Source organism: Pithys albifrons, chromosome 9 (assembly GCF_047495875.1).
Source record: "Pithys albifrons albifrons isolate INPA30051 chromosome 9, PitAlb_v1, whole genome shotgun sequence".
NCBI lineage: Eukaryota > Metazoa > Chordata > Aves > Passeriformes > Thamnophilidae > Pithys > Pithys albifrons.
The window spans coordinates 26,397,688-26,411,852 of record NC_092466.1 but is presented as its reverse complement, the minus strand read 5'-3'; the positions used below and the strand labels follow the sequence as shown (position 1 = coordinate 26,411,852).

The 14,165-nt window shown below is 41.8% G+C and overlaps 1 protein-coding gene across 5 annotated transcripts in view; it reads left to right on the top strand.

Annotated features, from left to right (window-relative positions):
• Positions 1 to 14,165, top strand: part of RASGEF1A (RasGEF domain family member 1A) — a 152,495-nt gene that overhangs the window by 120,062 nt on the left and 18,268 nt on the right. For 4 of the 5 annotated variants that reach the window (XM_071563353.1, XM_071563354.1, XM_071563350.1 and 1 more), the window contains one exon: positions 9,215 to 9,394. In XM_071563353.1, the coding sequence (XP_071419454.1) occupies positions 9,221 to 9,394 (174 nt within the window). In that variant the 5' untranslated portion in view covers positions 9,215 to 9,220. Of the gene's footprint in view, positions 1 to 6,774; positions 6,872 to 9,214; positions 9,395 to 14,165 lie in introns of those variants that run through there. The other variant, XM_071563351.1, reaches the window with a different exon arrangement.

Sequence of the window (14,165 nt, the reverse complement as noted above, 5' to 3'; positions counted from 1 at the left end):
AGCAGGGGGTTTCTTCACTTGCAGATTAGTCCTCAGCCTAACCCAGTGCAAATGTGACCACAAAGGGTCATAATACTTTAGTGTTTCATGTTCAATAGTTTATGCCTGATTAGTCTCTAAGACTATGTCCTAGGAGATACAAGAAAGGATAAATGTACATATATACATATGAGACAATAACCTATGTCTTGTACTACTCAGCATCAATTCAATACAATTGTTTATCAGTTTGTGATATGATAGTACAAGTCTTTCCCAAGTAGCTCAAACTATGCTGAAAGACACTACAGCTGATAGATTTATGCACATATAGATGAGACTAAATAGGCTTGGGAGCTTGCCCATTTGTTCACTAGATCTTGTTATTCATGAAAATGCTGTCTTAAAAATTAATTCATCTTGAATACTTAATTTGCTGACAACTTCTTGCTAGAATTCCACCACCGTTAACTCTTTTCTCAATACATCTTTTTATCTTCTGCTCAAGATACTGTCAAGGTAATCATATGTTGATTCTACTGCCTTGCAAAATGAGTAGACTTTAGACCACTCAAACTCACGTAATAATTACTGCTGAACTTCTTGGCAGTGCCAGCAAAATGAATCCAAGCAATAGATGTTTACAGGAACTGTAATTATTACCTACATAATAATTCATGTAAGACAGATACATCACATATTTAATAGAAATCTGGTTTTATACCAGTACAGCTGCAGGTGAGTTACTGCAAAGGAGAGAATGATAACTGAGGGAAAAAAAAAAGGGATCCCATCACTGACCTTAATGAATCTTCCAAAATACCGGTGGGAATGCTAACAATGTCGCTGTCATAGATTCTGCTAAAGCAAATAGAAGGCTGACTAATCAAACTGGCAATTTTGATTTGCTAATTGTGATGCCCTGAAGCTTATAACACTAAAAATAAACTTATTTTTGTTGAGCTGGTTAAAAGAAATAGCAACCCACGTGCACTTACAAAAATACCATACCAAGAAGATTGACATCAGCAGACATGCAGATTTTTCTTCCCCTGGGCACCAAATTGCTGATGTATGTACATGTTCCTTTCTTGGCATAATTGATTTTCACTTTCTGCTCGGTGGCACATTCTTGGAATTGCTGGTGTCACAGCAAGCATGAATATGCAAGTAAAGGACAGACTAGCTAGGATAAGTCCAGAACTCCATCTTGAACCAAAACATGAACCCAATTTAAAATAGAGTATCAGTTGCTTTTAGATATTCAGCTTCAGAGAAAATGAAATAAAAATAATTGAAAATGTGCATATTACATTAGCATACCTCTGCTATTCCATGTTATAGTCAAAATCAGAATGAATCACAAATATTAAACCCAGCTTTTTTATGCTTTTTCTGCCCTTTCTTGAATATCAAGACATGAGAAAGTGAGAAGGCTCCACCATCTCCTGAAAAGATATAAGTTGTCATTTAGGTACAAGTTGTAGCAGCTCCTTTAAGCAAAACAGGCCCAGCCAACATATTTTTCTGAGATCTTTTCCTTTAGTTCATTCTCTGACCATCTCTCCTGTGCATCCAAATGATCTGAGGTACTCAGACCTCTCTAAGGGGTCTCTTTTTACATAACTCATGCAGAGTAGAAGTATCACTCCTTCGCATTTTTTAACCAAAGCTGATTCATCCACATCAATCAAGAATTTAATAAAGACATTGCATATTACACTGTTGTTTCCCAACTGAAAGTACCTTAAACCTCAATCAGCAGACAGGGTTATTCCTAAAGACTACAGATTTCTACAAGTGGAGCATCTATGAAAAACAAGAATCAAACAGGCTACTAGTGAAATTCTTTTGGCGGGTATGTCAAAATAACCATTAAAGTCACTAATTAACAGACACATACCAGTATCACAGGCAACTTGTGTCAGATTATGCTAAATCTGTTGTTTTGGCAGAGGCACAAAAAACTGGGGATTAGATCCATGTCCCATATAAATCCTGGGGAAGAGCTTTCCTTTCAGTCTGAGGGGGAACTACAGTACTGAGCATCAGTGAAAAATCTGTTTCACGCTGCTCAGCAAACAGTTATTCTCAACAGTGTCACAGGGCTGACCTTATGCCAGGGTCAGCACAGTTTGCTCTACAGGTATGGAACAGAATTTTCACAACCAGTTTTCCCTTTCAGGTAGGACTAAAAACAGACATAGCAATGAACTACATCTTAAGTCGCTCCTGTATTCTCAGCTTGGTTTGCTCTTATAATTGCTAGATACCTAAGGGGTAGAGCTGGTCAAGACCTCTTCAGAAAGCATTTTAAAAATGGAAAATACCATTTTCAAACTACAACACCCATTAGCTCTGACAAAACTACTACGTAGAAAGATTCATCATGTTCCAGGTTAGAAAGAGAGAGAGAGAGAGAGAAAGGCACAGACAATAATAACCATAGACTGGTGGCTGTATAGAACATTCAACCTTACTTCAAGTCTCAAGCTCATAAAGCTTTGCTCAGTTCAGAACCACAATTTGAAACTTTTTTCTCCCACTCCCATCTGTTACCAAGTTATTAATGTGCCATCAAGTTATTCTGCAGCATGAAACTCTGAAATTTATAAGTCTTCAAATTCTTCTAAAAGTGGTTTGACAACAGCTTTCAGATCTTAAAATTTATATGTATCAAGTAAATCTTGAACATCTGTGCAGCCCTACAAATAAGACCAAAACCCAAATGTTCTCTGAAGACAGACACCCAAGGCTTGGAAGCTCTACATGCAATCTACTCCTTAAATTATAAATTCTTACAAATGGTCCCCAAGGCCATCAATCAACAAATCCCAGGAATATAATATACACTTTTAACTGATCATTCGTTTTCATATTCCAAATGACAATATTAGGCTATATGTCTTAAAGCCTTCCAAAATGGCAAGAACCAGAATACGCTGCTGTAACTACACCAGTAAAGGTGATGGGCACACAACATGGTTTCTCGTACCATAGATCTCTAGGGGTATAATGTACTATTGAAAGAAAATATAACATGCAAACACAGTGACCCCTCTACACCCTGGCCACTTTCAAGGCCCGTATATCTCTGGGTAGCAGTTTTGACTCAATTTCCAACAAGAAACAGGGCTATGCACTAAACCCAGAAGCGGTTCAAAGACCTAAGCAATGTGCCATATGCAACCTACTGTGTGCATAAAAGGGTGGGAATGGACAGATGAAGACGATCCCATGTTGCTACTCAATCAACACTAGAAACAATGCCATAAAGTATTAGGTTCATTTTCCGTGCCAATACCTCTAGTTTTGTCCCTCTTTGCTTCCTTCAATGCAGATGCTAGGGCTTTAAAGCACACTGTTAAATTAAACCAGATTTTAATAATAAACAAACCTGTGTGGAAGGTGATCAGTGAGCGACTTGAGTAGCTTGACAATGAAAGTTCCAAGGACAGCATTTCAAGAAGAGTGCCTTTATAACTGAGCTTATAGCATCAGATCAACATTAATGACATTTGTAATGACTAACTTCTCTTAATTAAATTAGATTTTAAATATACGCACTAGCACATTTGAGTAAGTTGTTTCCAAAATGCTAGTTTTTAAGAGCAATGTAAAAAGTACTCGTTTCTTCTTCCCTGACTCTCATATCTAACTTGATAATCTTCACTCTCAAATTGATTTCCTCTTTCACTTTCATCCATTTTTCTTTGTTAATTTTACTTATTTTTACCAAGCTATTGGCCAGCAACTTTCCACTAAAGAGGAGATGTCACTGTAATAGGGAAGCGTATTCAAACTCAATAAAGCATAAACCTACTGCTCAAATACAAAAACATACACAGCAAGTGCAACAGTGTGAAAACATCCTTATCAGCACCTCACAGATGAATACAGAGGGCACAGCAGGATTAAAAAATTTGTCAGCCAAGTCCATAGCACAAGCAGGAATAGAACCCAAATACCACCAGTGTCCACTCAGTACATTAATTGTAATAGAATGTGTTCTGGTGATGTTGCCCAGCATGAGAGGTGCTGAAGCAACCTGCAGGGTTGAGACAGTCACGGTGTGACTGCTGCTGACTCACTCTGCAGCAAGATACTCCTCTGACCAGCTGAATTGAACCACAGCAGTGTTGCCTCAAAAGCAAGCTACAGAGCAAGCACAGGCTCTGCTGATTAAACCTGCTCTTGGGTCCACCCACATGAGGCAATGCCTGAGGAAAACATCTTCAAAATGCAAGCAATTTACTGAGGGACAGAACTTACATAACTACAAAAACAATTAGACCTTAGAGAGTTTCTGTATCAACAGATTTCAACACTCAGAATATAGATAGCTAAAGGTCATCATCCACACTTTACAGAAACCAAATAAAATGATACTATGATTCATCTGTTACATGCTGTAGGAACAGAGTTTAGGCCTGCAGCTCCTCTAATTTGTAAAAACTACTTTTACAATAAGACCGCACAACACAGTGTACCCAAAACTAAGTGTTGCATAACCTAGAAAAGGGTAAAAAAAGACATGGTCTGAACTTACATTCTAACACACACTCCAACATTTGTATATACATACCTAGGTATATATATAAACAAGAAATATACATATTTCTTTACATTTACATTCAAAAAAGTCTAAACAGACTCTGCTGGCTTACAGAAGAATAGAGGAGTACAGAAAAACACTAGAATATAGACACATGACTCAGAAGAAAGAACATGTCTAGCTAGCATAGTATTCCTTATTCTATTAGAATGTTTCTAAATTCCTGTATTTCTTACTTCCAGGGCCAGGATAGATCTAGTTTCTGCTGTCAAAAAAACAACATAAACCCAAACAAACAAAAAGATCAGTGATTGTTTTTACAACAGATTGAATCTGTGACTAGAGCTCAATTAACTATGTATGTTTTGCTAAGATTAATGGACACATTCTCTCTATAAGTCTCAGCAAATGTTTAAGTAAGGTGGGAAAACAGATTAGCACAGAAACAGAATGAGATCGGATATCTGTTTTTCATGCATAGTTATTTGCAGGCTTGCTGCTGTTGTTCTTAGTTGTAAATATTAGATGAGTTATTAAAAGACGTTCATAGTCTTCAGAAAGAAATACTATCACGTCATACAGTGGTAGCCTACAAATTCCTGCCTCCTGCTTCAATAACTTTTTACAGAGAACTTCAAGATATTTGATCAAGACTTGATAGAACTCGTCCCTCACCCTCCCCTGGCATTACACACTAATGCCCTAACGTGATAGAGCAGCAGGTCAGACCACTGGATTCAAAGCTCACGTCTTGGGAGCTTCCTTGTTGTCCAAGGCAGGCAGTGTGCTGTAACTGAGGAAAGGCTCAGCATAAACAGGCATCAGATCTGCTACAGCACCTGCACACTCTGAAGGATGTGGAGTACAGCTGAGAGATGTGATTGAGACTAAGAGCAAAGCATACTTGGCAGGGAGGAAAGAAACTGACATTTCAAGTTGTCATTTAAAAGGAAAAAACTGCATTTAAAATAAGAAAAAAAACCTTCTATAAAAGATCTGTTAGGATTTGGAAACCAACAAGGAATTTAGTAGGCAAGCAGTAAAAATGATGAGTAGCTACATATGCATCTAAAATTATTGTCTATTTAGAATGGATGACAGTGCTTGTTCTCAAATAGTGAGCAAGCATGAATATATTCCATACCCCGTTGAGCACATTTGTTCCCAAATCCTTTCGTCGTGCCCACTTACATAGACTGGAGTGCCTACTTCCAAAAAGGCTTTTTGCACGTTAATCACCATGGAAACCAGTGAGGGCTTCTCCTACATATTCAACTACAGTAATTATATAAATAATTTTAATAATAAAAAATAAAACTAATGAATTCCTAGAGACAACGAGGCAAATACTAAACCACCCCAAAATGAAACACACATCGGGAAAGATTTGTTTCCCTGGGGGAAGGCTGCAAAGATGGCAGCGCTCATTTGCTCCCGGGTACAGGTGCGAGTTCGTGGGGCGGCTGGATGCGCCCACCCAGCGTTTCCACGGGAGATCAGACTCTGGATACGCAACCGTGACGCAAGAGAGGCTGGTCCCACCTCAGCCCTGCGGTTTAAGATCAGCCCGGAACTATCAGATGGCTGGCTTGGGCAATTTGGAAAGAGAGGCACCAGTGGCCGAAAGCAGAACACCAACAGTTATTAGCGGGGAGGGCCGGGCGGCGGCGATCGCGGTGGGGCTGCCGCGGATGCGGCGCGTCCCCAGCCCTGCCCTGCCCCGCCCCGGCACGGCACGGGAAGCGCTCCGAGACCCGCGCGGCGCTCGGGGCATGGAAAAGGCAGCGGTCTGTTTGGTTAAGAAAACAAAAAAAAGCCCCACAACCAAAAAGACCCCCAAAACTCCCAACAAACAGGAAAAAAGAAAACAACTGAAAAAAACCCTCCAGAACAAACAGAGGACGAAATATCTTTACAGCAGCAAAACCCGGCGCCCGGCCCCGCCGTGGGGCCGAGACGGGACCCCCCGTGTGCCGCCCCCGCCGTGGGCCCGAGACGGGACCGGACCCCCCCGTGTGCCGCCCCCGCCGTGGGCCCGAGACGGGACCGGACCCCCCCGTGTGCCGCCCCCGCCGTGGGGCCGAGACGGGACCGGACCCCCCCCGTGTGCCGCCCCCGCCGTGGGGCCGAGACGGAACCGGACCCCCCCATATGCCGCCCCCGCCCCAGCTCCGTTTGAACGGGCCCCGCTCCCGCTCAGCCAACGGGGCGCCGCGGCGGCGCTGACGTCACGGGCGGCGGGAGCGGCGCGGCCCCGGCGGGCAGAGCTGTCAGAGCCGCGGGGCCGCCGCCGGCCCTGCCCGCGCGTGTATGAGCGCGGCGCTCGGGAAGATGAGGGTAAGCGCGGCGATGGACCCCCGCCCGCCACGTGCGGGCACCGCGGTGGGGAAGCAGAGCCCCAGGGGACCTTCCTAAGGGTTGAAAGGACGGGTGGGTTTGACGCTGAGCTGCTCCTGCGGTGGAGGCAGCGCTCCGCACGCCGCCGCTGGAGCGCGCCCCGCCGAGGATGCCAGCGAGCGTCTCCCGGCTACGGGGAGAGGTGTCCGGGCGGGGGAAGGCTGTGGCCACCTCGGGGAGGGCGCTGCGGGCGGCAGGTGCTCCCCGCCCGGGGAGCCGGGGCTGGCTGGGGAGCGCGGCGGGTTCCCGGGAGCGCGGGGGGTGCCGTGCCCGCTGCACTCCCCGCGGCGCACCCAGCGCTCGGACCGCGCGCCTGTTCCCGGGACGCTGGGGCTGGGGCTGGCACCGCAGGAGCGGCACAGGCTGCGCCCGATGAGGGTCTTTGGAAACAAAACTGATGCAACAATATACTCCTTAAAGAAGTTTAAAAGGCTTGGTGGCAAACCCGTGGTGCGTTTCTCGCTTTTTGGTGGGGTCTTCGTTAGTGATTAGCGGGCCTTAAAAGCCCTGTGCAACTTCATGTTATTAGCCAGAAGTGCTCATGGCAGCTAGAGCCATGCTGAGAAGCAGCTTTGGGCTATATGGTTATGGACCTTAAAAGGGAAAACAGCAAATTACTGGCGAGTTACATACCGCAGATAGCGAAGCTGGCGGCTTCTGCATATGTTCCACTGGTTTCTCAGATTGTTGTGTACTGCAAAGTGTAGGCCTAACAGGTAAAAATCTGTGAAATACCGAGTAATCTTAATGCCTGTTTGTGAAAAGCTGTGTTTGTTAATTTCTTTTGGTACATTAGATCCTGCATTTTCTGTTTTATCTGTGTCCTGAACTTCTAAAACCTGAACTCCATTCGTCAGAGTAGTCTCCCTGTTTGCTACTAAACAGCTGCTATATTTTAACTTAGAGGGAATTACACTTACCTCCTATCTGTACCACATGTAAACATGCAAAGGTTTTCTGGTAAAAGCCACAAAACAACTCTGCTTACCAGCTTGATATATAAGTGAATTTGTCACCTTAATGAACAAGTACTGTTAATACTGCTGTTTTTTCCTTACGAAACACCTGCCATTCATCTGAGCTTAAGAACAGAAAAATGTTCTATATTCCAGCTGTAAATAGGAACAAATCAAAGAATTTGAGGGGGGAAATGTGCCTTGCATTAAAAAATTGCTCAGGAGATTCCTGTATGAGACGGGAGTGTGGTTACAAACAGCTGTCAGTGTCAGGATACTGGGAATAGCCTAATCCTTTTCATCTACATAAGTGTTTTTCAGAGTGTGTCGGTACCACGTTTATTTCATAGATGGTGAGGCAGCGGCTCAAGGGTTAACGCTGCCTTTTCACTCTATCTTCTGAACAGTCTTAACTATTTCAGCAGCCAGGGGGAACTGTTTTGATACTGAATAGTATTTTCAACCTTTTGCATACAGTAGCAGGATGTTTTGTTTAGCCTTCTGCATAGATGTAAGCTGTAGCCAGTTCAAAACAAATAAACAAAACCCCCCCTACAGTTTACTTGAAGACTGTGGTGCATTGGTGGCTTGTGGCCAAGAGGAGTGAGGTGGAAACCCCAAACCTTGGTGTGGTTTTTGTGTTGTAACAGCAGGTTTGTTTCCTAAGCAAAAATCTCCAAAGAGATTAGGGTTGTATATTGCAGTTTATGTCACAGCATTCAGGTCCACCCAGTTTATGGTTTCAGGTACATGTTAAAAAAAAAAGAAACCACCATTTTTGCTCAGACAGGATATCCCCCACTGTTTTCAGTGATATCTACGTGCAGAAGATGCACTTCTGTTGAGACCCGGACTTTATCTAGCTGCAGAAGTGGTGAAGGATTTATCATCACAAGTGAAGTGTTTTGGCCAAAGATCTCACTTCAAAAAGAGTAAAAAGAGGAACATGAATGCACAGTATTTGTTTGCTTGTTCAGTAAGGCACTACTTCAGTATCTTTGAAATTCAGAAAGCATTTTGTATTTTCATCTGTGGTTTTATGCATAAAGAAGCAGGGTAAAACTGGGGAGAAAGAAGAAATCAAGTACAATGAGGAAAAATCTTACAGCTTGCATCTACAGCCTTAGAGACATCGTTTAAAGTGCATTTCAAATGCCAAAGCCAGCTTACAGATGTGTGATTGCTTGGATTCAGAACTCAGCTTGAATGCTGAGACTGCCTTCAGTCAAATATGTAATTGTGTTTAATGTATGCCTCTGTAAAACCCACAGATAAGACATCCTGAAAGAAAACTTAACCCTCTCTTCCTTTTTTGCCACTTCTGCAGGAAACTATGCCCCAGACGCCAATATTTTCCAGCATGCTTGGTTCCAGTTGTAGTGGGCAAGTGCAGCCAGACATGGGAGAGAGATGTGTGGACCCTGTTTATCAGGATGGGAACCTTGTTTCTGGATCACTGGAGGCCTTGATAGAGCGCCTGGTGCCCACCATGGACTATTATCCAGATGTAAGTAGCCACTGAAAGTTTTTTGTTTTCTTCCCATGGTTTTCCTGCACTATTTGGATTTGACCTTTCTCATGAAATCTTTGTCTGATTATAATTAACATGTAGGCTAAAGATCCATTTGTTTTATTTGCAATATTCACTCACTAAAGATGTTGCTCTATGGGAATACTCTCTGTTTTTAAATGAGAACACTTGTTAGAAAGATAAAGCCCTGTTGAACTCAAATGGGTGCCTTAAGAACCAATTAAAAGCAGCATTAGCCACAGAATTTTCATCCTTCTAAGCTGCTTTAGCTCTAATGCAGCCAAGATTAACTACTAACCAGCTCCTACCTTGGGAAGCAGACCTGAAAACAGCTCTAATGTTTTTTCTCCTTACTTTTCTATGCATATCCTAGTAACACCATCAGAAAAAAAAACCAAAATAAAATAGATTTTAATGAGAGTATTCTCTTTCTCAAGACATTTTAATGGGCCAGAGCTGTAATAATGTATGTTCTTGAGCCTGAAACTGATTTTGTAACTGGTTACACATCCTCAGTGCAGTCTCGCGAAGTAAATACTACTTAAAACTCTAGGGTATGCAATAAGAATCTGACCTAGAATATTATTAAGGTATCACTTTATCACTTAAAATTACCCCTTTGTACTACTTGAATGAATAGCCAAAGATCAGAGAGGCTGTATGACATATATTTTGAGCTTGAAAAACCAGCAGCTATGGCAGAAATGTCGCAGCACTTTGTAGAAACTAACAAGGGGGCAGGAAACTGCAATCACTATTAACTTGTTTGCCAAACTTAATGTTTATAATAGTGGGCCATGCTGTATTTTGTGTTTCTCAGCCTAATTTGTGTAGAACTTTTTATTGTGGCCTCATATCAATGAAAATCAAGTCCCTCCAAGCTCCCACATATATACCACACATCTTCACAAACACCATCCACAAGAAGATACTCCCTATGTGAGAGTTCAGTGGGTATATGCAGGAGAATTGCCATCATTCATCAGTAAATGATTAAAAAAGCAAAACCAGGATGGCTTACTGTTCCAGTTCAAAAGTAATCCTAAACCTTATATTTAAATATGGCTAACATACAATTGTGCTACCAGTACGAAATCCTTCATAAGACTCAGAGGGATAACCATTGTTAGATGTTAAATCTCCATCTCCCACCCCCAAATACATGTTGTAGAACAAACACGCAGAAGAAATCAGTAGCTAGGGCTGGTATGGTGTAACAGTGGAGTACCTTTAGGATACTGTAGTTAAGCCTTCCAAGGAGTCAGTTCCTTGTTTTTATGTCATGCTAGAATATGGTTACTTGCTACTTGGATTTCTGGGCTGTAGCTAAGTTTCTTTAGTACTTGCTAAAGCACAACCCTTATTGTAACTTGTAACATAAGATCTATTTATAACACAACCACTCTGAAAATGGTTCCATAAAGTGAGCGTTACTTAAGGGGTCTGCAACTTATTTTGGAATGCTGCTGGTTTCCATGGTGCTATCCCTTCATACCCTGCACAAGGGAGCATTGCTATTACCAAGCACTCATGGACCTTACCCTGCAAGTCTGCAGTTTAAATAGACAGGAGGCTGACAGCTGAAAATCCAACAGAAGCAGTCAAAGAGAACTCCAGGGAAAGAGAGGTGGGAAACAGCATTAAACCAAGTTCATCTCCTTGACAGCACAACATACCTTTAGCTAAACCAAATTACCCAGTTTACCTAAAGGATTAACTGTAAAATGAGTAGATAAATAACATACAAACAACATGAAGAAAGAGCTGTATTTGAGTAATAGGCAAACCAAAGTTTTCTATTTTAGTTCAGCATTTCACATTCATTTCTATTTTTAGGGAAGTTGCCACAGAGGGTTAGTGATAGCCACATAGGCTGATAATCCTGTCAGAAGAGTAGCAACCCTATATGTTCAAGAGAAAAGTATAAACACCTCTCAGTCTCATGTCACTGGCTACTCAAGCAAAGAAAGGCATCGAGACAGTACCAATTAATTCACACCAAGAGAAGCTATTGATAACTTAGCAGAGGTAATCTTAATTTCAGAGTGACATACTTGTACACTGCAATACTCATCCAAGTTTTTTGATTAGTACATCTGAGCACAAAGCTTAGAAGGCATTCCTGCCTGTGTGCACATTAAGCTAATGATCAGAGTAATCTTCTAGACAGAAAAAAGGGAGTGGGGGAGAAAGCAAACACAGAATATCTTTCTGTGCTGGTTACAGAGGCAAAACAAAAATGTATTTGCCATGTTGGCAGAACACAAGACAGGCAAGGAAGGATAGAAAAGATAAGTGCCTACATTTGTGTACTGCTCTTTTGAGTCTTGTTTGTGTGCAGGGACTTGTTCAGCTCATAGAAAAATGTATACTCATGAGACAGAGGAGTTCGGAAGGTTAGGAATGGAATGTACCAGTCTGCAACCCTTGTGCCCAAGCAAGAAAATGTTTCAAGAAAATATTTCACAAACAAGAAGTTCCAGAATGAGCAGTGAGTGCACAAAGAATTTTTTTTTCCCCTCCTCGAAAAGTCATCAGTGCATTCTTGGGTCAGAGAGTAACAATTCCTTCTTTAGTCTTGTGCACTCGTGCTCTGTCTTTTTTTTTTTTTTAATATAATTCAGCTCATCTCTTAGCAACAACTTTAGGCACTAAAGGAATCTGGCTTCTTATTCTCTTGTAAAGCACAAACCCCTTTTGTGTCAACTTAAGTTGTTCCAAGTGCAGAGGATTTTTTTTTGCCTCTCCTTCCAAATACCTGTCACTTTGTAGGATAAATTGAGCTTAACTTTCAACCTTGTAGTGTATGGAAGCTTTTTTAATCATTTTTTATCAAACCAGCTGGCTTCATAGCTAAGTTTCCTTCCTTAAGCCATCATCTTCATCATTAGAGGACTGCCTGTGAGAGAATATAGATTTTTCCAGTTATAACATTTAGCCTACGTGTGTAGAGAAGTACAATTTGTATGAAATATTTACTATCCAAAACAACTGTGTTCCTAACCCCTAAGACCTACCACCAGGCTGAAATGCATGGCTTAGTTCCGTCTGAAATTTCTTTATTGAAGGAAGAGTGGCTGTTAGCAGAGAGACAAGGAGATGGAGGTCAGTGCTGCTGTCAGACTTATCATTTTTAATTTGGTTCTTAATTGCAGTCAGTCCTTGTCTGTACAAGTATCAAAAAATCTCCTTCAATTAGATACCAGTACAGTGTAAACCAGGATCTTGCTTGACCATAACTGAACAATTTTGTTTTCCAAAGCACTGAACCTAGTTCCACATAAGTGAGTTTTAAAAATGAATAAAAATACAGCAGATGGATTCCAGAAGTAATAATTTGTTTCTAAAACCCAAAAGTCCAGTGCTGTCTGAAAAAGCTTTGCATGGGTCCAGTACAGCTATTACTGATTAGAGAGAGACCTCAGCAAGCCTAAAGCTGAAAGTACACACTTTCATGGCCTGGATCTTACTGCATCTTGCCAGTTTGACACTTTTATCAACATCATATAAAACATTACCAAAGAAACAAAATAAAAGCACAGGTCATCTGTGACATACTTTTCTTGCAGTATAACAGGGAAATGATCCTGTAAGTGGGCCTTCCTCAAAGTCACTCTGGATAAACAATGTCCCACATCACACCAATTTCCACCAAGAAGACCAAAGCTAGAATTAGTATAAGAAGCAAAATTGCCCCTTTCCTTAAAAGAATGCATTCTAGCTTATCAGAGCAAAGGTCACTGCCAGGGCAATGTGGCTTAAGTTGTGGTTCCCCGTTACTTACACATACAAGCATCTTTCAGACAGACCTCTAAATGTCCAAAACAGGAATGTGGGGAAAGGGTAAAAGTCGTGGTGTTTTGTTTTTATTGCTTTGTTCCCCTCCTCTCTCAAATGCAAAATATAATACAAGTGAGGGCTGCTTCAAGTCTTCAGTACAAACATTTTTGTACAACCAGTGACAGCTGACACACCCAATCAACTAAATTCCTGTGCCAGATAGTCCAGACTCACAGCTTTAACATCAGGGACGCCAATGATGATCATGGACACAAGTTAGCTACAAAAAGTCACAGAGGATAACTAGGCGTAGTTTAACACAAACATACCTTCCCCAACCCCAGATCTCACAACCCGACACGATTCTTCCTCTTGCTTTCATTCTGAATATGCCCATGTATCAGTTTAGGAATCATTCTCACACACACATAAGAATAAAAGACCTGATACTTTGTCCCATAAGACAACCAAGTCCCCTCCTGTGAATCAGCTTTTTAGCCTAATTTTAGTGCCCATAACACACCACATACAGTACCATAAAGTTCTTCAAAGCCAGCACAGTGCCATTAACTACTTCCAGACACAGTGCAAGAGCTACATTGAATTGCTTTTCAGAATTGATGAACTTAAAGGTTTTGTCACTGTAAATGTAAAAATAAACTGAGATTCTGGAGAGACATAAAATACCAAACAGAAGCCTAATTTCTTTGATTTCCTACTCTACACTTGTGTGGGATGTTTGTAACTAAGGGAGGGTGTGCTAGCAGTGTGCTATCACTGCTCTGGCCACCTGTTCAAAGTCACTGAGAGCATGATTCTTAGATGGCCCCAGGAGTCCCATCTTCTGTAGGCGTCAGTGGAAACACTCAGGAACCTGACCCTAACTGTCCATCCAGTTAACCCTTCTCCTCCTCTCTTCCTCTATTCATAAGCCACAGACAAGGCAAAGACTACAGATTAACTCTGG